Source organism: Prunus mume, linkage group LG2 (genome assembly GCF_029339155.1).
Source record: "Prunus mume cultivar Tortuosa linkage group LG2, ASM2933915v1, whole genome shotgun sequence".
In the NCBI taxonomy this organism is placed as follows: Eukaryota; Viridiplantae; Streptophyta; class Magnoliopsida; order Rosales; family Rosaceae; genus Prunus; species Prunus mume.
The window spans coordinates 36,562,702-36,587,670 of NC_142699.1; the positions used below are offsets into that span (position 1 = coordinate 36,562,702).

General features: G+C 37.0%; 4 protein-coding genes and 1 non-coding gene across 15 annotated transcripts; 4 read left to right on the plus strand and 1 right to left on the minus strand.

Annotated features, from left to right (window-relative positions):
• The first annotated feature begins 2,280 nt into the window (after window positions 1–2,280).
• LOC103322971 (uncharacterized) lies at window positions 2,281–7,015 on the plus strand. Of its 3 annotated transcripts, none has more exons than XM_089046118.1 (2): window positions 2,281–2,418; window positions 3,569–7,015. In XM_089046118.1, exon 2 carries the CDS (start codon window positions 3,730–3,732, stop codon window positions 6,586–6,588), a length of 2,859 nt encoding a protein of 952 aa, XP_088902244.1. In that variant the 5' UTR covers window positions 2,281–2,418; window positions 3,569–3,729; the 3' UTR covers window positions 6,589–7,015. The 3 variants fall into 3 exon arrangements, with proteins under 3 accessions (XP_088902244.1, XP_088902245.1, XP_088902246.1); XM_089046119.1 differs by having other exon boundaries at window positions 2,287–2,418; window positions 3,525–7,015; XM_089046120.1 differs by having other exon boundaries at window positions 2,317–2,418; window positions 3,551–7,015.
• Window positions 7,016–7,689: 674 nt separating this feature from the next.
• TRNAP-UGG (transfer RNA proline (anticodon UGG)) lies at window positions 7,690–7,761 on the plus strand. Its single transcript has one exon. It is a non-coding gene; the product is annotated as a tRNA-Pro (tRNA).
• Window positions 7,762–7,975: 214 nt separating this feature from the next.
• LOC103322970 (BRCT domain-containing DNA repair protein) lies at window positions 7,976–14,479 on the plus strand. 4 transcript variants are annotated; one of them, XM_089046121.1, is made up of 11 exons: window positions 7,976–8,144; window positions 8,257–8,413; window positions 8,802–9,371; window positions 9,776–9,832; window positions 10,387–12,821; window positions 12,893–13,162; window positions 13,243–13,323; window positions 13,573–13,684; window positions 13,763–13,829; window positions 14,100–14,197; window positions 14,337–14,479. In XM_089046121.1, the coding sequence occupies exons 2-10, from the start codon at window positions 8,299–8,301 to the stop codon at window positions 14,194–14,196; spliced, it is 3,804 nt and encodes a 1,267-aa protein (XP_088902247.1). In that variant the 5' UTR covers window positions 7,976–8,144; window positions 8,257–8,298; the 3' UTR covers window position 14,197; window positions 14,337–14,479. The 4 variants fall into 4 exon arrangements, with proteins under 4 accessions (XP_088902247.1, XP_088902248.1, XP_088902249.1 ...); XM_089046122.1 differs by having other exon boundaries at window positions 8,811–9,371; window positions 14,100–14,479; XM_089046123.1 differs by lacking the exon at window positions 9,776–9,832 and having other exon boundaries at window positions 7,977–8,144; window positions 14,100–14,479.
• Window positions 14,480–14,800: 321 nt separating this feature from the next.
• On the minus strand, window positions 14,801–19,295 carry LOC103322913 (RING/U-box superfamily protein). Of its 4 annotated transcripts, none has more exons than XM_089046125.1 (8): window positions 19,028–19,293; window positions 17,924–18,345; window positions 17,353–17,473; window positions 16,645–16,960; window positions 16,152–16,224; window positions 15,617–15,707; window positions 15,461–15,540; window positions 14,801–15,180 (listed from the first exon to the last, which is right to left on the minus strand). In XM_089046125.1, the coding sequence occupies exons 2-8, from the start codon at window positions 18,332–18,334 to the stop codon at window positions 15,040–15,042; spliced, it is 1,233 nt and encodes a 410-aa protein (XP_088902251.1). In that variant the 5' UTR covers window positions 18,335–18,345; window positions 19,028–19,293; the 3' UTR covers window positions 14,801–15,039. The 4 variants fall into 4 exon arrangements, with proteins under 4 accessions (XP_088902251.1, XP_008223090.1, XP_088902252.1 ...); XM_008224868.3 differs by having other exon boundaries at window positions 17,924–18,328; window positions 19,028–19,292; XM_089046126.1 differs by having other exon boundaries at window positions 15,037–15,180; window positions 15,617–15,670; window positions 17,924–18,328; window positions 19,028–19,295.
• Window positions 19,296–20,612: 1,317 nt separating this feature from the next.
• Window positions 20,613–22,920, plus strand: LOC103322912 (DNA mismatch repair protein). Of its 3 annotated transcripts, XM_089046130.1 has the most exons (4): window positions 20,613–20,768; window positions 20,890–20,985; window positions 21,910–22,058; window positions 22,657–22,920. In XM_089046130.1, exons 2-3 carry the CDS (start codon window positions 20,895–20,897, stop codon window positions 22,032–22,034), a joined length of 216 nt encoding a protein of 71 aa, XP_088902256.1. In that variant the 5' UTR covers window positions 20,613–20,768; window positions 20,890–20,894; the 3' UTR covers window positions 22,035–22,058; window positions 22,657–22,920. The 3 variants fall into 3 exon arrangements, with proteins under 3 accessions (XP_088902256.1, XP_088902255.1, XP_016647121.2); XM_089046129.1 differs by lacking the exon at window positions 20,613–20,768 and having other exon boundaries at window positions 20,874–20,985; window positions 22,612–22,920; XM_016791635.2 differs by lacking the exon at window positions 20,613–20,768 and having other exon boundaries at window positions 20,874–20,985.
• The last annotated feature ends 2,049 nt before the right edge of the window (window positions 22,921–24,969 follow it).

Sequence of the window (24,969 nt, forward strand, 5' to 3'; positions counted from 1 at the left end):
AATATTTTAAATAGTAATCTATATACATAAAGGTAAAAGGCCTAAAAGTGAAATCTTCAATAACCCCGAAACTACTGTTGGTGAAGTAAAATATTGAAACACACATATTTTATTTAAAAGAGGGTAAAAAGAGTAAAACAAAAGGTAAGTTAAAATTTAAAAAAAAATAAAAATAGCAATTAAGGATAAGACGTGTTTTAACCCAAAATTATATTTATTTTAGAGAAAAATATTACATTTATTTATCTAATAGTATATTTTAAAATTCAATGTTTTCTTTATAAATAAAATGATTATTTTGTTTTTCAATTTTTAAACTCGAACCACAATCTAGCCATTTGTTATTTAAATGTACTTAAAATAAAGTGATTGACCACTTTTTTCAAAAAATAATAAATCTTGTTAGTATATGCATGTTTGTACAAAAGATTGAAATGAAATTGAAAAAAAAAATTACAAAAAATGATATGACCCACCTCGAAATTCATGACGAACCGTGATTCCCATCCGACATCTAACCGATGTCAAACCCACTTTCTTAAAACGTTCTTTAGCCCTAATTTAAATTAATAAAGACTTCAATTTCGGTAAAGTCTCCCTTGTAAATTGAATATATCCCAATTTATAGTACCTACAAACGAGCACATAAATAATCCCAACTTTCAACATGCACAAGGTAAAGGCACACACAATAGTTAAGACTATTCAAATGGACTTCATGCCCTCTACCTAAACTCAAAACAAGCAAGCAGAATAGCTAAAGATTAAGTTTACAACCCGAGAAAAAGTAAAGTGGAGAAAGATAAATGAGGAATTCCTACAATGCGGACAGCGTCGATGCCTCGGCGTGGTGGTCTTGACCTTGAATATCTAGAACATGGAGACGCAAAAGAGAAAATGTGAGTGCATTTAATTTATATTCAACATAAATAACCCTCTCCGTTTTAGAAAATAATGCCAAAACACTATCCGACAAAATCCTTTTGCATACGTACATATATATCATCCGATACTTGAAAATAATTTATTTCAGTATACTTATATCATGACATACGATAAGGAAAACCGATTTAATTAATACAAATTTATAAATAAACCCAATCCTAGACATGTATTTATAAAAAAACCCAAGCACTATTTAAACATAGAAACACACCCAAAATCAACCCCAAAGTCAACTTTTTGGGTGTGTTTATAAATGGGTTTTGGGTGTGTTTATATGTTTAAATAGTGCTTGGGTTTTTTTTATAATTTCAACCCCCATTTTGGGTGTTTTAGTGAAACTCCCTTTAATTAATACCTCTCAAATTCTTGGAAAACAATGTAAACTAGTTTATTTAATCCTTATTGTAAAACTGTAAATTTCAACACCACCCAAGTAACCCGTTAATATAAAATATGATCATCAAAACCCAAAATCTTTTTTCTAGCAACCATACCCTTGCAAAATACAATATGCCAAAAATTTCACACATTCACCACACCAACATTAAGTACCGAGGAAACAATCCAACCTGGGGATTATTTGACTAGACCACGGGATAACATCACATTACCACGTGACTAAGGTTGAGTAGTCTAACCGGAGGACTATTGCTTCACAACACACAAGCCGGCAACACATCGCAAATGCTGCTGAAACAAGTCAACAAGTGTTACGAGCGCATACTGCCTCGCCAAGGATGCCTTCCACACGCCGGCAACACATCGCATGTGTGGGTAACATTTGTATCCAAGTATCAGTGTCCAAGGGGAGGTACATGTAATGATGCAATACATAATTTCAATTTTGAAAATTGATTCCGAACAAAAAGTGACTAAAATACCCATACCCCCAAGGCCAAAAATGTATTTCCACAACTAAATAATTAAATAAAAACAATTTGTTGGGTCGAGGTGTTACAAAAAAAATACAATACATAAGTTGAGCTTGGCGTGGGCCCATATTGGATGGAGCAATGAACTTGGGCCAAAATTAATAATTTCATGAATGAATGAACACGCGATTCGGCCCATTTATTAAATGAGATGACTGTAAATGGGCCAGCCCAGCACGGCCCGTTTAACACCTCTAGCCCAATTCTAGCAGCTCCCATTGATTTTACCCTATTAGGTAATTATGCAAGAGGACATAATTGTAATTTTATTTTGGTCAAAGAAATTGCAATTAAAATTTTGTTTTTATCAACCAAATGCAGTCCTGTAAAACAATATTGGGCAGACCAATCGAAAAATTAATGAAACCAAAATTTCCCTCAATTTGAATGAAATTACAACACTGTTTACAAATAAACCCAAACGAGTGGCATTAGAGAAATAAGCCGAAGTATCATAGGTCTTCTTCCCCACTTCTGAAAACCCCAGGTCCCTCCAGACTCTCTCAAATCAGCTTTGTGATTTCTCAACCAGTACAAAATAGTAAGCGCTTCTTTTACAAACCCATTCATTTCTTCATTGGTTTTAACATATTTAGCACTTTTTTTATGTGCTTTCCCCAAGTTGTTGAAGTTTCTTTCTTTAGCTTGAAGAACGATATTTGACTTTGTTTGCTCACTATATTATATTATACTTGTATGGGTCTGTTTTAGCGATTGAAATATATAAATGAATTGCAATAATTTTTTAAAATTTTAAATTTTTCTAAAGTTGCATGTTGTGCTTGGATGAAATTAGGGTTCTGCCTCTCCGTTACGACTTTTTACGAGTGTTTTGCTTTCCATCTTGGTCTGTGATGTTAAAGGTTTCTTTGGGTTTGGGTTGCCTGTCTTTAAAGTTTTCGTTGTGGGAGCAGTTGATATAATGTGTTTGGTTTACAAAGTGAATGTGGTGGCCATGAGATTGTCTGAGAATTCTTTACATACTGGCTGGAACCAAATGAAAAAAGAGTTTGGTTTATTTGCAAATGAAATATGATGTTTAGAACAGAGAATCAGTTTGCAGAGTTCAATATTGATTATTTTCTAAAATAAACTCAACAATTGTAATGGCCTCAGGCCCTCAGGTTAGTTTTGTAAGTTTAGCATGGACCACCCCTTTGTAGTTGGAGGAACTTTTCTACGAGCTTGGCACACTGTGCTGGCCGCACACAATAATTTTTGTTCTAGTTGTGTTTTACAAGTTCTCTCAGTTTGAGAGGTTTTTGAAAATTCTCACGCATTGTGGTGATGTTTATAGTTTATATATATATAATTTTTTCCATATGGTTTCTGGTTTCTTATCAATTATTTTGAATGTGGTTCTGGGATTGCAGAATTTGTTGAATTGTTTTCTGATACGTGAGGAAAATATTTGTATATATTATTTGGTCATTAAATAGATTTTTTTTAATAAAAAATCTCCCCCCTTTATTAAGTTGCACTACATAAGTAGGTGATTTTGCGATCTACAATTAAATTGCCAAAATGCAGTTTGCATTATTTATTTGTAATTTGAATATCAATGTGGTACGTAAAAGTGGAGCTAAATGTCACACACTTTTTAATTTTAATCTTTTAAACCGTGTTTTTTTTTTCCTCTGTTGATAGGGTTTAAATTGGTCTTAACTGTTAAGGTGATACAAAATTGGCAGGGTTCAACCGAATGTGACTAGTGATTATTGCAGACATTGATGGTTGGGAATTTCACTTTGGTTCTTACTGGCTTTGGATCTAGACTTGGCTTATCTCAATAAGGAAGCATGCTTATACACGACTAAAGCAGTTTGAGCAGCTCAGGTTCTCCAGATTGGTGATGGATTGCAATAAAGAAGAGGCCATTAGGGCCAAGGGAATTGCAGAGAAGAAGATGCTTAGCAAGGATTTTGTGGTGGCTCGTAAAATTGCTATAAAGGCCCAACAACTCTATCCTGATCTGGAGAATATATCTCAGATGCTTATGGTTTGTGAAGTGCATTGCTCTGCTGAGCAGAAATTGTTTGGGAGTGAGATGGACTGGTATGGTATTCTTCAGATTGATCAAACAGCGAATGAGCTAACAATTAAGAAGCAGTACAGGAAGTTTGCTCTCCAACTTCATCCTGATAAAAACAAGTTTGCTGGTGCAGAAGCTGCTTTTAAGCTGATTGGAGAAGCTCAAAGAGTGCTTCTCGACCGTGACAAACGAAGCATGCATGACCTGAAACGCAAGGCTTCTGTGAGAAAAACGACTGTGCCATATCGACCCCCACAGAAGGCGAGTTGGAATTCGAATGTTGGAGTTCAAAACAACTTCAGAGGCAACTTTTCAAACATTAATCCCCAGAACCAGCAGCAACAGCAGCCCTTTCCACCAGGGTATTCAGATTCCCGCTCAACTTTTTGGACTGTTTGCCCATTTTGTTCAGTTAGGTATCAGTATTATAGAGAAGTTCTTAATAGATCTCTTCGTTGTCAAAGCTGCAATAAGCCCTTTGTTGCATATGACACAAATGTGCCAGGTGCACCACCACCAACTAACTTAGGTCAGCAGGCATTCCCCCAGCAAAAAGATGGTACTAACAAATCTGAAGTGAGATTTCCAGGGAATGCTGGAGCTGATAATTCCAAAGCTGAATCTTTCCGAAAGACAGGTCAAAAGGCAGGTAGCTCTTCTGGTGTTCACTTAGTTAGGGTGACACGAAAAAGAAGGGGAGTAATAGAATCCAGTGAAAGCTCTGACTCTGAAAGCAGCAGTGAGTCTGAAGAGGATATGGTCATTGACGATGCTGTTCTTCAGGCTGGACTGAAATCAGGAATTTATGGAGAGCAGCAACCACGGAGATCTTCACGCCATAAGCAGCAGGTTTCTTATAAGGAAAATCTAAGCGATGATGACGGCATTCCTCCATCAAAAAGGGAGAAGAGGAGTGGCTCATCGTGTGCCACTGAAGAGGAGGATGAAGACGCATCTAAAGAGGAGGCCTCTAAAATGAGTAATCAATCTGATTGTGCTACTGGCACTAAAGGAGATGAGGAAAGGGTGAAACAGAAAGAAAGTGCTTGTTTTGAAGAGTGCTTAACAAAAAGTGTTGGGGAAACCAAGAAGTTTGAGGCTAAAGAAAGTGTGAAGGTATTTGATTGTGAGAAAAATTCTGAGGCTCATGAGAATTCTCCATTAGATAAAAGCTCCCAGGAGGGACAAGAAGCAGGCCCCTTTTTCTCATTTCCTGATAGTGAGTTCAATGACTTTGAGAAGATCCGGAAAGAAGAATGTTTTGAAGTGGGGCAGGTGTGGGCTATTTATGATACTCGAAATGGGATGCCAAGATACTATGCTAGAATCAAGAAAGTTCACCTTCCTGGATTCAAGGTGCAGATAACATGGCTAGAGCCAGACCCCGAAGATGATAATGAAATGAAATGGGCTGAAGCAGGCTTGCCATTTTCTTGTGGGAAATTCAGACAAGGTCACTCTGAAACCAGGAAAGATCATCTCATGTTCTCTCATACAATGTCCTGGGAGAAGCTTAAAAGTCATTACCAGATATATCCAAGAAAGGGGGAGACTTGGGCAATTTTCAAGAACTGGAGTATAAACTGGTACTCTGATCTGGACTCTAATCCTAAGCCTAAGTTTGAATATGAATTTGTTAAAATTTTGTCAGACTATGCTGAGGGTGTTGGAATATGGGTTGCACTCTTGGAGAAGGTGAAAGATACTGTGAGTGTTTTCTGTCAAAGACTAAATGATGGGAAATATATTTTAAAAGTTCTACCAGGTGAGTTATTGAGGTTCTCCCACAGAGTTCCGTCCTTTATGTTGACCCATGATGAAGGAGTAGGAGTGCCATCAGGATCGTTTGAGCTTGATCCCGCCTCTTTGCCTTTTGATGAAGAAGTTCCTGTTTCTAAAGATCTTAAAACGGAGGCTAGTACTCATCCTAATGGTTTTTCTACATCTCCAGATACAGTCAATGAAGATAGTAATGCTCCCAAAGTATCATCCTCAGAAGGTATTGAAATTCCAGAAGCTGAATTCTACAACTTTGATGCTGATAAATCCCTGGCCACGTTTCAGATTGGTGAGGTCTGGGCATTATATAGTGATGAGGATGGTTTGCCAAAATACTATGGTCTGGTCAAGAACATTGATTCTCGCCGATTAAAATTGCATATTGCATGGCTTGATTCCAATTCACTGCCAGATAATGTGATTCGGTGGCATGACGAAGAGATGCCCATTTGTTGCGGGAGATTTAGGGTTAAAAGAAGTCCACTCCAGGACTATGATTCTTTCATGTCCTTTTCACATCGGGTAAAAGCACTTCCTGTTAGTAAGAATGAATTTGAAATATTTCCTAGGAGAGGTGAGGTTTGGGCATTGTATAAGAACTGGGCTGCTGATATCTCATGTTCTGACTTGGAAACCTGTGAGTATGACATAGTGGCAGTACATGCGGAAAATGATTTGCAGAGAGAGGTCTTGGTTTTAGAGCGTGTGGATGGTTACAATTCAGTTTTCAAGACTCGAGTGAAAGGAAGATCAGCTGAAATGATGACTATCCCGGAGGTTGAGCTGCTGAGGTTTTCTCACAGGATTCCTTCATTCCAGCTAACAGAAGAGAAAGGTGGCAGCCTGAGAGGCTGCTGGGAACTTGATCCTGCTGCATTGCCCGTTCGTTTCTTCAGTTAGACTTGAGTTGGCAATGTGGACTGGTCTTATGCCTTGTAATGCACGTTCCCGGATTCAACCGATGCCTCTCTAGCTTGGGCCTTTTCCCGGAATGCTGGTGTGGAAAATGGAACGATCTGGGAGAAGATTCTTTTGTATTTTAGTGCGACTGAGCCTGCTCAGTTCTGATAAATGGACCAGCCCTCTTGTGTGTACTCTGACGAAGGTGCATACGATTCCAGATAATTTTTTGCAGCCCAAGTGTTTTGGTATTTTGGTCTTGGTGTAGAAAGAGGTGGCTCTGCAGGTTTTATGTTGCATATTCAGAATTTCTTGTTTATATAGGCCCTTTAATTTTTCATGAACCCTGGCTACCTGGGCTGGACTAAATGACTGATGGTGCTGGAATGTTAACGAACAATGAAAGAACTGGAACTTTTCTTCTGTATCCAGAACCTTAGTTTTTAAATTCCTCTGAAAAATCTCTTCTTCCTAGATACTAATACCGTTCTACTAGCATCTCATGTTTTGATGTTTTGTAAAATTAGAATGCCCCAACCAATGCTTTATTTTGTAGGTATTTTTCTAACAACTTTTGTGGGCCAGCCTCATTGCATCCTAGTTTTGCAAGGGCATTCTCGATATTAAAGTCTTCAACAAATGAACACTTCTGGTACCATGTCCAGCTGCCGCCAGAAAGTACGTGAGGCAATTGCATAGCATTTGATTGATTTCGCATTATAGTTCATGAGTACTTTATTTGCCCCTTCAATCACGTTCCATTACACGTGATAAGAGTTTCATATGGTGAAACGTAATTAGATGGGGATAGCAAAATATTGGAGATATCTCCGTGACATGCAAGTTTTTCTTCGCAGAAGTTTTTTAAAGGCCTTAATGTAGGGCTTTTAGTTTTACTTCTTCATTCAACTTCGGTTTCTTCAGGATTCGATTATAAACAATGACAGATTTGGCACTCATAATTGTTGACAATTTCGTAGTTGATGTCTAAAGCCAACGACTTTCAACTTTCAATTAAGATTTATGTCTCCTTTTTATCGGGGCTTAACCAAACAATCACGTTTATTAAATATATTTTAAACTACTGAGGTAGACATCGAAGGGCATTTGGTCTAGTGGTATGATTCTCGCTTTGGGTGCGAGAGGTCCCGAGTTCGATTCTCGGAATGCCCCCATGCCCTATATTATTATTTTTTGTTTCTTTTAGAACTAATAAATCGAATTTGGTTTTTGATTTGTCGTTGCGTGGTAAAACAAGTAAATGGTAAATGGTAAATGTGTAGAAAAGTAACAAAACAGAAAAGCACATAGTTGAAGAAGTTACCAACACAGTAACAAAACAGAAAAGCACATAGTTGAAGAAGTTACCAACTATCAGTTTCGCCGCTAAACTCTCTCTCCACAAAGTGAAGTGAACAGTGGTGGTGTTGTACTAGTCGCTGATTTTCCCTCCAAAAATCCGACCCTCCATTTACTTGTTACCCCACTATCTTCCCAAATTTCCTTCACCTCCAAATCCCTAAACCCTAAACTCTCTCTCTTTCCTTCCTAATTGAGTATGTTTCTTTACTTACTTCTGTATAATTGCTATTCTAGTTTTCATCGTCGCGACCAATTTTTCCTATTTCTATTTTTTGCCCTTTTGAAATTTCATTGCATTTGTTTTAGGGTTCCTAGTGGATTCTGGTATTCTATTCGATGTGAATTGAAATGGGTTCTCTTTGGGACGAAAACGATGAAATCAAGCCAATGGAAACAAACCCAGTTGTCGATTGTGCCCATACCCAGCCCATTGAAAGTCAGATTTCAAGTCCTCCATCTCCTGGTAATCTTTATAGTTATTTTTGTCAAAGTTGTGTCTTTTATGATAATTTTCTGCGGAATATATAAATAAGGAACAATTTTTGTTCAAGCCTCCAACTTTTGTCTGTGAGCTTTTCATGGACAAGTCCAAATCTGTTACATGTTTGAGCATATCTGTCACATTCGGTGCATGTCATTGTCAGCATTTACATGTGGATGTGCTTTAGTATGATTTTCAAGCATGCCAGGCTGTGAATGCCGGTGTCTATTGGTTTAGGATTCCCATTGGGTAAATTGATTATGAGATAGTTTTCTTTATGATTGACCTCGATTCTAGAATATAAAACTTTATCTTCTTTCTAATGACATATGAAAATTGTTAATGAGCTCACCCTCTTTTTTTAAATAAGGAAAATTAGATGAAAAGGCCAAATTTGAGGATGCTCATGAGATAGTGCAAGATACTGTGCCTTTTGATGATACTGTTCTAGTTGAAGATGCATTCGAAACTCAAGTGCTTAATCTTGCTGGCGAAACCCAAGTAATGGATTTTGGTGCTGAAACCCAAGTAATGGATTTCGGTTGTGAAACCCAAGTAATGGATTTTGGTGGCGAAACCCAAGTCATGGATTTCGGGGGTGAAACCCAAGTAATGGATTTCGGTGGCGAAACCCAAGTCATGGATTTTGGTGGTGAGACCCAAGTATTAGACCAAGTATTAGATGATATAAACTGCGTTGAGAACATGGAAACTCAGTTATTAGAGTTTGAAGATGAAGTTGTCAGTGACACTGACAGTGAAGAGTCGGATACAACTGAAGTTTTTGATGATAACAAGCATCTAACTCATGATGAATCAGTAAGAAGAGGTTCTGGTCAAGTAGTGAATGAGGAGAAGATTTGCTGCACTCCTTTTGAAAATAGTGAAAAGGGATTAACGGAGCAAGCCTATAATTCGATCCATGAGAAACAAAATGCAGGTATGACCTCTTTAAACGAGTTAAGAATACCAATCTTTCGATTATTATTGTATCTTTAAAAAGCTCCATTTGTGGTCTAAAGCTTAACTATGCATGCTTAAATAATCGATGCATTATTCTTTTGCTTTATCTATTATTTCAATGATGCATTTCTGGGAGGGAATGAATTACATCATGGGATGATGGATTGCAAATTAGTGCCTTTTTGTAATTCACTGTATGGGATATCATTCTCTCTTTTTTGGTCGAAATGGGATATCATTCTTTGGTTTTGGCATGCTTGTTCTATTTTTTGATTTATAGGAATTTTTGGAATTCAAATGAACTCTCATTTTCACATTTAAATTCTGCATTCAAATATTATATGCTAATTCTTAAAAGTAAGTTGGGGTTTTATCTTTTAGGGCTCCATGTTTCTACAGAAACACCTGTGGATAAAAGCTCCCGGGAACTGAAACCCAGTATGCACTATCCCACTTCTTTATGGTTAGATAGTGTATTTTTTCTAATAAGAAATTAGGCAAATGTTTATTGATGTAATGATCTTGCTTGGTTGTGTATAAATAACTCCTTCAAACAGTATGTAATCCATCTCAATTACAAATTTTGCCCGACTTATTTTGGATTAAGATGCTGCCAGTTTGTTTAAGCATATTATTGGTTTCTTTTTCAGTCTATTGTTTCTCCATGCCATTGTGGTTCATTCAGAGCACAGATGTCTGAGCCTAATTTCTATCGATAATTTTGAATTGATTTTCTAAAAAGCAAAAATAAAATATAAAGGAAACATGGTCTGCATTTATTTTTCAGTTGCTTATATTGGAATTTCTGGTGGCATGTCTTCTTGCTCCTTTGGAATTGTAGAAGTATTGGAAATTCAGAATTCAGATTATTCAATTCAATAATATTAATATTCTTATAAATAAAAAATTCAATAATTTTAATGCAGTCCTGATGAGAACTATTATGTCAATCTGGGTTTTTATTTATTTATCTGTCTTCCCATTTTGGCCAGGATCTGTGCATATGCATTTCACCTCAGTCCGTGCTGCATCCTTGCGGGCCTCTGGTCTAGCAGCTCGCTTGAAGGGCACAAATAGTGAGTCTCCTTCTGTTCCAAGTAATAGTCAGTGTTTGGAGCAACTTTCTGGGAAGGATAATGCAGTATCTCTTTTAAGGGGTTCCACCATAGGTGGGGAGAAAGTCAACCAGGAACATGATATGGAGAGATGTAATGAGAAAATAAGGAGGTCAACAAACGAGAACAATTGCAGGATTGGTAACTCAACAGCAAGAAAACTTTTTAATGAGGATTCAGATGCTGAAGAAAAGGGATTTCCTCGTAACAGCAGTACTGGTGAAGAAGGAGAAGGCGTGCTTCAGCTTCCTTGTAATTTGGCAGGGTTAAGCTATATTGACTCTCAAGAACCTGGTGAATTATCACAGGCTAATGCGCTTGATTTTGTGGATAAGTTCCTCCAAGTTAATGTTGAGGAGTTTGATAAAGAAGTTGACCGTGGAAAGAGTGCTGGGGAAAATTCAAAATTTGTCTCAAGTGTAAAAGGGCCACAAAGATTGGCCAAGAAAGCCATTGATAAAAGCATAGTTCAAAATGTAGGCATTTTTGATTGGGATGACAGCCGGGAGAATGAAGAGGGAGGTGATTTTTTCTGCCGGAGAAAGACAGAATTCTTTGGTGGTGGAAGCCATGGCTGGAGATCTCTTCCCCAATCCCAGAAGTCCAAAGGGAACAGACAGGAGGGCCAGAAGGATCACAAAAAACAAGTACAGGGAAAGAAGAAGAAAATGGGTGTAATTCATTCAGATTCAAAACTATTGTTGCATAATTCAAAATTCGACAAGAAGACAGAACATGAAGATGAAATCAAAAAGAATCTCGCTAGTGAGTTTGACAAGCAGTTTGACATCAACTCCCCTAGAGGACAGTTGGATGCTAATGTCGAAAAGAACAATGATCCTGAAAGGCTAGATGTAGGTATTGATACTCAAATGGCAGCTGAAGCTATAGAAGCATTATTTAATGGTGAAGGAATCTCCAATTGTGATGCTATTACTGCACTTCCAGATGTTCAAGGAAATCCAAAAAGTTCTCCTGAAGGTTCCATGGGTGAAAAAACAAAGAATACACTTTCTTCAAAGAAACCCTCTTCTCGGAAAAGAGTACGTCTGTCTGATGCAGGGGTTGCTTCTCGAGAATCTCGACAAGCCAAGAAAACTAGGATTGGTGCCAAATCTGGGAAACGTTTTTCAATTTCATCTCCAGAATATTCCAAGACTGCCAGGAAGAAGTGCGAAACAGAGTTGGTGATAACAAAATCAAAGAAGGCCAAGTCAAATGCTAAAAAGCACCTTAACATCAATGGGAACAAAAGCTTGGAGAAAATACCTTCTGTCGCTATTGACCTGAGAACAGAAGGATCTATAAAAAGGCATTTACCAGATGTTGGTAATTTTGTACCCGTTGCACGTCGGACTAGACAGTCTATGGTGGTAAATCAGTTACAGAAAGCTGACAAAGTATCAAGTGATTGTGGAGAAGAGTTGAGCTATCAGACACAGAATGTTGCAATTAGGGAAAAAATAATTAGTTTTACAGGTGTTCAGAAGTCTAAAGTGCTAAATGCAAAATCTTCAAAACTAGGTTCCAATAAATCTGGAAAAGTTGGAAATACCAAACCAAGCCAACAGGAGTCGTCAGATTTCAAGTTCGAAGCAGTTAGTAACGGTATTAAATTGGATGTGTTAAACTTTCCCAAAAGAAGAAGATCTCGGCGAAATATGTCCATTCAGGTTTATGGACCCAATAACTCAGATGGTCCATCTGAGCCATCTGTTCAGGCAGACAAAATTGGACAACGTGTCAATAGCCACAAAAGGTTGCGGAGTGGTGTGAAAAACATTTGCAATGATATAAAGTTGACAAGGAGGATGCGATCATCTACATGTGGAGAGCAGAATTTGGATGGAAAGTTTGCTCAAGAAATTTTAAAAGGGGGTCCTGGGGAAGCTCCCCTTCATTGTAATTCTTCTCATAAGGATGGGAGAATGATATCAGAGATTATAAATGGCAAGAAGGTAGTTGGGATCTCTGACAGGAAGAGTGATGCAAATTGCTCTTCTGCTACTAAAATGTCAGATGAATTCCCAAGAGAGAAGTGTAAACCATCTGATTCATCATGTACTACTCCAGTTAACAATAAGGTGCCTGTCAATGCTGCATCTCCTGTTTGTATGGGCAATGAATATTTCAAACAGACATGCAAGAGGAGGCTGTTAGGGTCAAGTCTTTTGAAAGAAATCCGTGGCTTAAGTGCAACTGTGTGTGAACCAACTTCAACACCAGAGTTAAGAAGGAGGAGAGATATGACTGATGTTCGAGTATTGTATAGTCACCACTTGGATGAGGATATAATTAAGAAGCAGAAAAAGGTACTTCGTTAATTAGTTTAGTCTAAATATAAACTCTAAAGTAATCTTATCTGTTGATCTTTGTCTTGTAGATTTTGGCCCGACTAGGAGTTTCTGTAGCATCGTCTATGACAGATGCCACGCACTTCATAGCAGATCAATTCGTGCGTACAAGAAATATGTTAGAAGCTATTGCTTTTGGGAAACCAGTGGTGACACATTTATGGCTCGAGAGCTGTGGACAAGCTGGCTGTTTCGTTGATGAGAAAAGTCATATACTAAGGGATAATAAAAAGGAGAAGGAGTTTGGATTTAGCATGCCAGCGTCATTGGCACGTGCATGCCAGCATCCACTTTTACAGGTAAATATTGTGTTTATGTTGGTTTAACCAGATTTATTAGCTACTTATTCTGCAGTTCTGTTAACACGTGAGTTCTGCAGGACCGTAAAGTCTTCATCACCCCAAATACAAAGCCTGGTAAAGAAATAATTTCGAATTTGGTCAAAGCAGTCAAAGGCCAGGTACAGTATTTATCTGTTTTGCAGCGTTCTTAAGTGTCTTAAAAAAAACTTTTTGATAATAAAGAACAGATTGTTTTTTTCTGCAGCAGAAAAAACAGAAATTAAGCTCTCTCTCTCTCTCTCTCTCTCTCTCTTCGTGCACATGGCCACATGCATGTGTTTCTTTTTCTTATCTGATATTTTGGGTGCCATTACTTCCAGCAAACTTTAGGTTGAGTTGGTTTTGATGTTATTTGAATTGCCCCTTAGGCCGTGGAGCGAATTGGTAGATCAACTCTGAACGCTGATAAAATTCCAGATGATCTATTGGTTCTATCTTGTGAGGAAGATTATGAAATATGCGTGCCCTTACTTGAAAAAGGTTAGTAGCAATCTTCTTTATGTCAAAAGTATCTATAGGAATAGAACTGATTGTTGTGACACTGCTGTATACTTGCAGGAGCTGCAGTTTACAGTTCAGAGCTGCTATTGAATGGGATTGTTACTCAGAAGCTGGAGTTTGAAAGGTTGGTTGTATTTCCAGAGTATCACTTTTACTATCAGAAAATAATATCTTTTATTCTGGTCGAGAGGGAAAATAACAGATTAAATGGATTATGGATGTTTATAATTGTATTCAATTGGTTTCATCCTCTCCCATAAAATTTTATTTTATTTTAAAAAGATAAATGGTTTTGATTCCTAATGTTCATCCCTAGCTTGGCGAAGACTGGAGTTTATGTTTAATGGATTCTTAACCTTGTTTCCCTAACACATTTTGCAAAAAAATTGGACAGGCATCTCCTCTTTTCTGATCAAGTTAAGAAAACCCGTTCTACCATATGGCTGAAGAAAGATGGCAATAAGTTCCTGCCTGTAACAAAAAATAAATAAGGTGAAACATTTTTGTTTTCTCAGTTTCCCTTTTTCTCCTTTATATGGTCACCCATTTTTGTTAGTTGCTTTCCTAATTGACTTGTTTTTTTTTTCCTTTATTTTTTTCATGTAAAAATATATATGCTGTACATAAAAAGTGTAAATTTTTCCGTCTTTATTCTCCCCTATTTACTGGGTAATGTAGCCAGTTAGTGGTCAATGTTGCAAATCGTGTAATTTCAAACTTGATGTATCGAAGCCATGGTTCCTGGCACTAATAGATTACTTTACTTCAACACAATTTGGTACCTTTAAAAGATTGAGCTCTCGCTCTCTCATGTAGGATGATATTAAGTCATGGTATACATTACGGAGTTATGAAGAAGCAAACCCACTATTAGAATTCTATAGTTATGGCATTATCTAAGGCCCTTAGTTGAGGTCTTATCTTTTAACCATTGGATCAAATTGATTAGCCATTGGATTCATTGGTTAAGAGATATGACATCATCTAAGGGCCTTATATAAGGCCCTCACTATAGGACTTCAACCAACCCAAGATTTGACCATCTATTGGATCATGATTAATGACCTTGATAATACCATCCACTAGGGGGAGAGATGAGGAAAATGGTGCACTTTTGCTCAGAATTAAAATAAATAATATATAAAACAGCAAAAGCAATTGGCCAAAAAACTTGGATCTTACAGGCTTCATCTTTATATAATACAAAGCCCGGTATACTATTAGTTAAATTTGGCAGGAAGAAGTTAAATTTGGCCTGAGTAATGGGTGTATACTAATTTGTTAACAATTGGCCAACACAACGCAAGCGATTCCTTGTTTGTACCAGGATTCAGTCATACTGGGCTGGAGTTTTGATTTTGTGCAACTTGAACTCTCCAGGTGAAATAGTGCATATACAATGAGTTGAGGCTCATGGCTATACCAAAACCCAATACCGAAGCAATCAATATTGAGTAAATAGCCATCAGATGAAGCTGAAAGAGAGAATAAAAAGGTTTAGTTAACAAGACAACAAGATCTAAATTCAAAGGAACATCTGAATCAAGTAAGGCCCTGATGATAATGGAAGCAAAAGCGGAGTAAAATAATCAAGCACTTGACATTAAGCTACTTTGGTGGTCAAGATTTCAGATAAATTGTGGAAAAAAGCAGCCGCACTAAGCAACACACACATAGAAATCATGGAGCATATTAATGACATGGAGAGAAGCAAATTTATTTTTACATGAAATCACATTAGACAGCACCACTTACTATGGAGTAGAGCAGATGGACGAGAATGGCCACAAGTGCAAACTCAAGAGCTGCATATGTCCATATATACTCCTTGATTGCTGCAAATCGGACAAGCAGTGAGAGAGTTATAAACTACAAAGAGAGAAGAGAACTAGTACTTTCAGAGGCTCGTACCAAGGATGATGGAAAATATGGATGCCAAGAGGCCCAATGTAAATGCAAATGGTGCTGCAATAACAATCGCTTGAGTTTTCAAGTCACCAATCTACACAATGCGAAAGAGCAGAATTACCATGCTTATGCCAATTATTACAGAACTTTGTTTTGGTTGAAAAATTATTACAGAACTTGAAAATATAAAGATGCTCGATAAAAATTGCTGTACTTTTGCTAATCATGATTAATTACAACTTGAACCAGTTCTGTCTCTACTTTCAATGTGTGTACTTTTCGGGACGCTGTATTTGCTCAGACAGTTTCTAGACCATACAAATGAACAGGAAAAAAAATTTCATGACACCTGGAGCCACATGTTACGTGTTCTTACACATTGTCTTGTGTATTGCTGCGTACGGTTTAATTGCACATAATCAGACTGGATTATTTTGAATTTAATTTGAGATAACTCAACATGAGACATGAATAATTCTAGTTGAGTGGAAACCAAATAATTTGTTCTTAAAGTTTCTTCAATAGAAGAATGGCATACCAGTAGCTGCTCAAGGAAGAAGAAATAGCATATTGTGCTAATTAAGACCAGTACCACAAAGTCCTGCCAGGCACTGCATAAAATTATGATTTAATTAGCTATAAAAGGTAAATAGAAGCAAACTATCATATGCTTGACAAAATTGAATTCTATAAATAAAGTACGGGGTGACTTGCTAAAAAAGAAAACCCTACAGCAGACATTATCAACTGCCTATTGATAAATCAATGACGTGGCTAAAATGGCTGTAATTTCTCTGCAATATAAGAAATATGTGGATCAAAACTATACAATTTGGATCCTCTTCTGGCACTTAAGATGGAGAAATCTATTTGGACATCCATGACATCATGACTGACTGGAAATGGACGCATCATATAAAGGTTTCTATCCCTTTTTTTCTTTCTTTTTGCATATATCTTTATGATGCACAACCTTTAATAGTAATGATACCATGAATCTCTAAATAGATCTCAATCCCACAATATCTCACCTTATCGTTTCTGGACGCAAGCTCTGTTGATTGTGCTCCTGTCTGGTACCCCTTTGAACAGAGCTCTGCACCCGAAGTAAGGTTACAGGTAAATTCTGAACCTCTTTCCCACATACATCACATTTCTTGTTTCCTTTTGTGCTAAACCACTTAATGGCACACTCTTCATGCACAAGTCTGAGAGCACCTTTGCAAAAGCATTCCATTTTGAGTGTATTTTGTTCATCACATACATCAAGACATATCCTGCACACTGCTTCTTCTTCTGGAATTTCTTCATCATTGGTCTCCCCCACTGGAACTGGAGTTATTTGATCTGATTTGCCAAAAACAAATTTATAGAGGATTATATACAGTGCAATCATTTTACAAATCTTTCCTAACTTTTTCCATGGGACCAAGCGCATGGCTCGGTGAACCACTCTGCCAAACCAAACAGGATTCAGAAGCATCTCATTTGAGTCTGATCCATTTTCTTAACCAGAAATGAATGTAACTAGATCCCAATGGCAAGGAGAGAGAAAAAGAGGAATACATAAGGCAATCAGTAGAAAGAACTTAATGAGAAAACCTTTGAAGTTATAGGATGTTTATCTTTAGCTGACTCTATACCCTGAAAGATGGAAATTCATCCAATCTTACAAATATATAAGCTGCATGTGCAGTGCAGCATGAATAAGAAACTAAAACAGCAGATGTACTACCTACCATTACTAGGATCTGTTTGGGTCTGCTCATTTCGAGTAGCAAAAGATACGGATCTTACAATGACAATATTTCGTCCAGGCACAGACAGGGACCTTGAAACTGTAGCCTGAACAGTTTCTTTCTGCACAACATTAACCAGAAGTATATCAGATTTTTCTCAGTTAGATGAGTTTCAGATTTACAAACCATCACATTAAAAAGGGAAAATTTTGAGAGAAACACAATGATTCAGATTTCTTTTTCTTTTTCATAGAGATATAGTAGTTTAATGGCGAAATTGAGCTGAATTATAATATAAAACTATTAAGAGATACCCTGAGTGTCTAAAGTGGAAACATAAATCACATTTCATTTGTGGGATAATGAGTGGTCAGACATCATTCTTGGAAACAGCATTTATGGGATTAAAAAAAAAGATATCAACAATGTCAGTTCAATCATTGATAATGGTTTTTGTCTGGCAAATCATGAGAAAAGTGGAATTATCTTTGTTGCATGATCATTTTTATACAAATAAGTTCATGTCAAACCTCAAAAACTAGGGAAAACTCTAGAATGGATGACCACTTACATGTGGCTTGTGCACTTCATTATACATCCTCGCAGAGATAGGTGTAGAAACAGAGGGGGACAAATTTGACGCCGGCGTAACAGGAAGTGAGGTACATCTTGCCCAAGGAAGAGCTGATGCAAAATTGGCCATTGTAGGACTTTCAGGAGCTTTACTGGGTTCTGTACTAAGGAGGAAGCTTTTCTCACCATCTGGTAGAGTAGCTTTTTTCTTGAAGCTTAAACCCCGGAAGAGGCCACCTGATAGTGAGCTACCCTTAGAGGAGCCTTGAGACTGGAGTAAACCCTTTCCGCTGCGGCTACTGCCAAAAGCTGCAGGCCTTGGGGGTATTTGAAGTGATATGTCTGGGCGCCTCCCAGCGGGTCCTGGGTCTGTAGCTTCTTCCTTCACATTTTCGGGACCAGCCTGCATAAAACAATTATCTAACACTACTTGTCATTTGGCGTATAAGCTTTCATAAGATTTCTTATATCACTCCAACAAACTCAAATTTTTTATACAAAAGGAAAAACGACCCATATTTCAACAGTGGGTGGGAGGGTGTGCCCATTGCACAATTCAGCCAAATGGCTATAAAGACCATACTGATTTTAAAACAATACAGATCTGCAATAATAACAAAGGTAACTATAAAGCAGTACATAACACAATCAAGATCTGCAAATACTAGTTAAGGAAGGCAAAGAAGAATGTGAAAGTCTGAAATCAGTTCCAATAAAAAAAAACCTAAAATTAAACCAGTAAAATGAGAAACTGGACACCCATAAACTTCATTCTTAATGCTATCAGATAATGATTCATCACCTGAAAACCAACCACCAAAGACAAAAATAACTATAATCCAGCTCTAATTTAAATACAGCAGCAAACCAAACAGATAGTATTTGTAAAAATGGAAAGAAAGAAGAAAAGGGATGCCCAGTGAACCCAGTTGGTTTCTTGAGCTATATCAATGGAGATTCAAGCCCAAATCTTTTTTTTTTTTTAATGAAGAAGGGGGGAAAACCCCAAGAATTATGCTGCTTGCACACAGCTCCACAAGTAGTAAATGCAAACATTGTAACAAACAAATATAGTGAGAGGTAGGGAAATTAAGAGATAAACCTGAGCAGGAGGAGCTTCTGCAGCTCCATTGCTCACTGCTTGAGCGGCTTGCATTGTTCTTATAAAAAAGATTACCCAGAAAATAAAAAGGAATGACAAATCTGAAACAGATACTGAGGAATGAAAGATTTAAGGAAATAGGGAGAGTGGTGATGAGCAGCGGAGTTTTTTTTAATTTATTTTTTAATTTTAATAATAGGAAATGTTATAAGGAAGACGCTGGTCTGGTCCGGTCGCGTAGAAGATGACGCGAAATTTGTTTGATATCTCCAGAGGCTTTCTTCTCGTTGCCGCATTCACTCCCCCACTCGCGCCCTTTTTAGAAACTTTCTTACTCGCTTTTAAGGGCCCACTTCTTTGTTGCATAATTTGCATTTGCATTTTCTTTTTCTTTCAATATTATATTCATTTTTTTTACCAAATAATTTGTTGGTGTGGTGATTTTTTTCTTTCAAAATTAAAAATATTCCAAGTTAATCGATGCATGAACATTAGAGTATCACCATTGAATTATTCTGATTTTTAGCTTCTTAATGTTTTTTTTAATACAAGCGATAATATGTACATACTATTAAGGTATCACGAGGGTTCGAACTTGAGACTACCGATTTGCAAGTCAATGTCATTTTTCACTGAATTGACTGATTTCTCATTGTTTAGTAACACATACATAATTGTAAATTAAAAAAAAGTGAATTTCACATCATAATTCGTAATTCAATACCTAAAAATACATGAATTAGATTAATTAAAGTATGTGGATTGCATCATTCATGAGATGAGGGCAACTACCCTACTTGTAGTTATGAGTTGGCCCATCGCATTTAATTTCATCATCATCGTCGTAAACACCATTTTCAATTCATTCACCACACGCAAACGAAACAAAAGGAAAACAAAGCAGCACACAATGGATCTTTTCGCTACCAGCCTCCAACAAAAATCCATCAGTTGTAGAATTGTTCACAAGCTAGCTATTATTCTCGTGTGCATAGCACTAGCAGAAATTCACATGCCATGGAAGAATCAGCTACACACCCTTCATTATTCAATAATTATTTATTGAATAATGGGACAATAATCAACTCCACCATTCATGATTTATTAAAAATTATAGGTTCACTTGGTGAGTAGACTAGAAATTCAAACTCAAGACATCGTCTAATATTGAGAAAGATCTTAGTACCAAACTAGCTATAAAACAAAACATTTAAATTGAGTGTCGAGTTACAATTTGGAGTTGAGCCGTGTTTAGCAAACGTAGCTTATAATTTATGGGTTAAAGTTAAAGTCGGGTTAGATTTGGATGGGTCAGATCCAAGTTAAAGATGGTGATTTTTTGGATATTATAAAATGTGGTTTGATGCAGACGTGTGTTAGGTCAGTTAATCAGGATAGTGAGTTAGGTTAGTTGGTCAGGACAGCGAGCTCATCCGCTTACATTCAAGTTCGAATTCTCCTATAAGTAAAGTACATTAATTTAGATTAACGCTTGTATAAAAAATAAAAATAAAATTGTTGGTTTGATTTTATTTTAATTTTTTGTTCAAATGTTGTTATAATTTTTACTTATAAAAAAGAAAAGGGTATTATCGCACCTTTCCGAAAAAGAAACTGCAACCCAAAACGCCAGGTCCATCTCGAAGTTCCTGAGTCCAAATCCAAACTCCAAAACGCAAAACTCACTCTCGCAGGTAGAGAGGGAGAGTCTTCACCAGAACGCCGTCTACTCTTGAGCTGTGTAAATCTCTACTCTCATTTTTGCCTTTTAATTCTTTAGCAAACATGCCCTTATAATATGCTTATTGAAATCGAACTTTTGATTTTTTTTTTCTTTGGGTTCTGTATGTGTCGTTCTGTAGTGAAAATGAAGTTTCTGGATTGGTATGTAAAGATTGCACTCGGGTCGGCTCTTATTGGAGCTTCCATGGAGTTTTTCATGATCAAAACCGGCTTCTGTATGAGAACTCTCCTTTTCACTCCTTTCCATCTTTACCCAATTGCTTCTTTCTCCTGATTACTATTACTTTGCTGCCTATTATTTCTTCTTCTTTTTTTTCTTTTTTGGGGTGGAAGTATCTATCTGCCCCTGATATTTATAACTGGAGTTTGCAATTAACTGTTTGGTAGAGGATTAAGTTCATCCTTAAATTTAGAATTTTTTTTCCTTCTGAGAATTGATTAGATTGTGATTGTATGGTGCAAATTCATGTAATTTGATAAATATTACAGGGTTGTTCATAACTATTATAATGTATGAAAGCAAAACATCAGACTTGTATTAGGGAATTTTGAAAACGGCTGTGATGGCATTATATGTGCACTTGTGTATTCAATGTTAGATATGAATGATATTGGTGGTTGAACTGAACTTAGATGAGGTTTCACATTGACACGGTTTTTATTGATTTTTTGGACCCTTTGAATTGGCACTTTTGTTGGTGCTGGCTACTCCCAAGTGGAGTTCGAACTTGGGGAGCAACAGTTTCTACTAAATATTTCCTTTGATCTGTGTTGCTCCCCATTTGAGCCCTTGTAGCGGTGCACTTGGACTACGGTTGGGCCCTCTAAGTTGTCTTTGGCCACCTCTCCCCTCTTCTCGCCTCGGGTGTCTCCTGTCCTAACCATTTGTTTTTCTTTCAGCAAAAGAACAAACACAAAAAAAATATCCACTCTCTTTTGGCCCATCTTTACAAGAAATTAGTTACCTTTACATGTTACTGTTGTTTCTTTTCAAATGTCCACTTTTGTTGCTTGGCTTCATCTAGTTGAATTGTTCTGTGCCATATTTACCAAAAGGGTGCCTGTTGCATTCTCTCTTATCATTTTGATTTTGTTGTTGCACAATCTAATTCTTAGTTACATTCTTTCCATGCGGGCAGATGACAAAGTAACTGTTTTGGAGTCAGAGAAACGGGCTTGGGAGAATTCACTGGAGGCTCAGGCAATCAGAGATGCGCTGAATCCTTGGAAAGATCGTAATGCAGAAGCAAGGAAAGAATCCTAAGTTGGATGGCAGCATGTTCATAAGGTTTGTTTAGTATTGCATGTTGGTAGTGGGAATCTAAAGTACTTTGTACAATGCAATCCATTTGCTTGGTACGACATACAATATCAAGAACTGCGACTGATTATAGTCGTGATGCAATTCAGGATTCACAGTTGCTAGCGGACTCTAATTGACTGTCTTGTTAGTTAGTGTTTTCCTATTTTTCCACAACTTATGGCTGGTTCGTGATCCTAAACCATTTTTGTGTGGGGTGTCATCTGCCTTGTGTTGTTTCAATATCTGTATTAGTATCTATAATAGTAATATAGATCACAGATTTTAATCTTTTGACTTGGCCATTAGTTTCCACGATTGATTGATTTGGACTAATATCTCTACGAAGTAGGAATGGTAGCTGATAGTATTAGAATCAGTTTATGAGCTTAGCTTGAACCATGCCTGGAAAGTGAATATAACCTATGATATTTGACAGCATGATATAGTTGAATTTTGAATATCTTCTTTATCATGGTAAAGCATCTTATTCTAGTTTTTATTTTAACTCTCATACTGCACAAGATTTGTCTGTAAACAGGTTTGGTATATCAAAAAACTGAACAGCGTTTTTGCGACTCTGCAGGAAGAAGATAACATTATTAGCCGGGGATCATTCTGAAAATACTGACAAGAAATTACACTGTTTCTTCTGAGTAGAACAAAGTGAGAGATGACCTTGATCATCCTGAAAATTATTTCATTCCTCCGTTTTCTGTAATTTCTATTCTTGTTGTCCTGGGGACATGATCAACAATTTTGATGAATTTGTTCATGTAGCCTTTTCGATTGGTTCTTGTAAGCAACTACAGTTCCGAATGATCGAAACAAAAGTTCTGTTACTCGTAAACCTTTAGCATGTGTGCCATGGCTATGAAGCTAAAACCTTTGCGCCATGGAAGAATAGCTTGTACTATCTGGCCGACATTTTTATTGCCTCTGTAAGTAAATTCAGGGTGTTCAATCAACCTGACTGTTGCTTTGATAATTGATACTAGCAAAGGAGACAAACTGGTATGCCCTGGTTGTATGCACAGGTTGTCTCTACCTCCCTCCTCACGTGACTTGTTTTTGTACAACTTATAATGTGCAGTGACTTTGTAATGCGCTAAAATGAAATTGGAGACTGAGTGGCTAAAATTTTGTCATGTAGTCAATAAAAATAGTCACTTACCAACCTCTTAAATTTAAAGCCACACGATATCTTGAAGATGTAAGAAACAACACGTCCTGAACTTAAAAACAATATCTAAAAGATCATATGAAAGCGTGGTAGCTTGACACTGAAAACAGGAGTCGGAACACTTGAATGCTTGTCGGCACATCCCAAGATTTGGCAGTGCGTTTTTAATAATCTATAATTTACTTTTTGTGCTAATGGAAATTAGCACCTGAGCTTAGGGAGTAGGTTAGCTAGTCAGATAATGAACCATTAAATTGATTATCAATTTGTCAAATAAAAAAAAAGGGATTGGTTAACAATTTATCCAAACCAAAAAAAAAAAAAATTGGGATTATCAAACCCACTTTAAAAATAATCATGAACACGAGTCCTTTGTTCTGTTGCTATTTATTAGTGTCTTTACCGGTATCGATTAATCAATAGTAAATGTCATGTATCATATTTATCGATCACATTATTCATTACATTTTTCACGTAAATAAGACTTATCTGCACTGATGAATTATATCATGCAGTCAACAATTTGATTAGATTTAAAATTAATTCGCAATGGAAAGAGAAATCCAATATCTTAGGTGCAATAATTTTTTTTTTATATCCAAAATGAACAGTTTGGGAAAGATGAGTGGATGGATGACAGAACCCACCACCAAATTGGAATGTCAAGCGAGAACCTACCACATTTTGACCAAATAGGAGTGAGAAGTGCGTTTTGTCACTGTTGCATCAACAAACAGGGAAGAAAAAAAAAAGGGAGTTTTTGAACTATGGCCCTATAAGAAAGAAGCATTATATAGGCAAAGATCAAAACCCACCTAAATTTAACCAACACAGAGTTAATATTCAATTCAATGAAAAAGCAGTGAAGATTATGGATTGCAAGGAGGGTTTTGTTGATGTGTCTTGCTTCTTTCTATGGGAAGGCAGTGCAGATTCAGAGGCAGATCATCACACTGGCCCTCTGAATGCAAACAACAGCTCTAAAATAGAAATAGCACTTGAAGCTGAGGATGCAGAGTCATGCAGCTCTGGCACACTTAGTGATCATGCATTTGGTGCTTGTGAGGCTCTTGATAGTTACTGTAAGGTTGCCGAAGAGCGTCAGCATAGTCGGTGTAGTAGCAAGGTGTGGCTGCAGTCAGATGCAGGCTCAGGTTATGAGGAAGATGAAGAACAAGAAGTGGAATCAAAGATGGTTTGTCATGTTAACAACAGCATGGATGAGATGGAGGAGGATAGGCTCTTTTGGGAGACTTGCATGGCAGTAGGGTACCCATCATCAAGTCCTTAATTTGTAATTACTTTTGATTACATACCTCCTCTGTCTTTCTTAATTATTAGAGACATAATTTAAGTTTCGTCTAAAGATGCATGAGAGATTACAGTTAGATATTGTTAAGATTTTTAAGAGACGGTCCAGTAGCTCACTACAACCAATTGTTTTATCAAGTTTTCGGTGGAGATTTCGTCATCCTCTGTCATTGTTCTTAGGCTTTAGAAGCATACATAATTTAAGTTTTGTGTTAAAGATATAGAGAAAATGTTTAAGGTGTGTTTGCATGCCCTTTCTGGAGCTTTCATCAGTGATCTATGTAACTGTGATTATATATGTCCAATTAAGAAAGATGTATCCTTGCCATTGTGTTTTAGATAGAGTTTTAGGCACTACTCTTACCTTTAGGTTGAAGATTTATTGGAGGCTTAGCTTTTCTCAGG

Excerpts from the sequence above, each read along its gene's own strand:
- LOC103322970 (XM_089046121.1), top strand. The coding sequence starts at position 8,299 with ATGGGTTCTCTTTGGGACGAAAACGATGAAATCAAGCCAATGGAAACA. Across the intron at positions 12,822-12,892 it reads TAATTAAGAAGCAGAAAAAG|ATTTTGGCCCGACTAGGAGT; the intron begins GTACTTCGTTAA and ends TTTGTCTTGTAG. Across the intron at positions 13,685-13,762 it reads CGTGCCCTTACTTGAAAAAG|GAGCTGCAGTTTACAGTTCA; the intron begins GTTAGTAGCAAT and ends GTATACTTGCAG.
- LOC103322913 (XM_008224868.3), bottom strand. The coding sequence starts at position 19,081 with ATGCAAGCCGCTCAAGCAGTGAGCAATGGAGCTGCAGAAGCTCCTCCT. Across the intron at positions 16,225-16,644 it reads TTGCGTCCAGAAACGATAAG|TGCCTGGCAGGACTTTGTGG; the intron begins GTGAGATATTGT and ends AATTTTATGCAG. Across the intron at positions 15,708-16,151 it reads TCTTCCTTGAGCAGCTACTG|ATTGGTGACTTGAAAACTCA; the intron begins GTATGCCATTCT and ends CGCATTGTGTAG.
- LOC103322912 (XM_089046129.1), top strand. The coding sequence starts at position 20,874 with ATGTGTCGTTCTGTAGTGAAAATGAAGTTTCTGGATTGGTATGTAAAG. Across the intron at positions 20,986-21,909 it reads CATGATCAAAACCGGCTTCT|ATGACAAAGTAACTGTTTTG; the intron begins GTATGAGAACTC and ends CCATGCGGGCAG.
- LOC103322971 (XM_089046118.1), top strand. The coding sequence starts at position 3,730 with ATGGATTGCAATAAAGAAGAGGCCATTAGGGCCAAGGGAATTGCAGAG.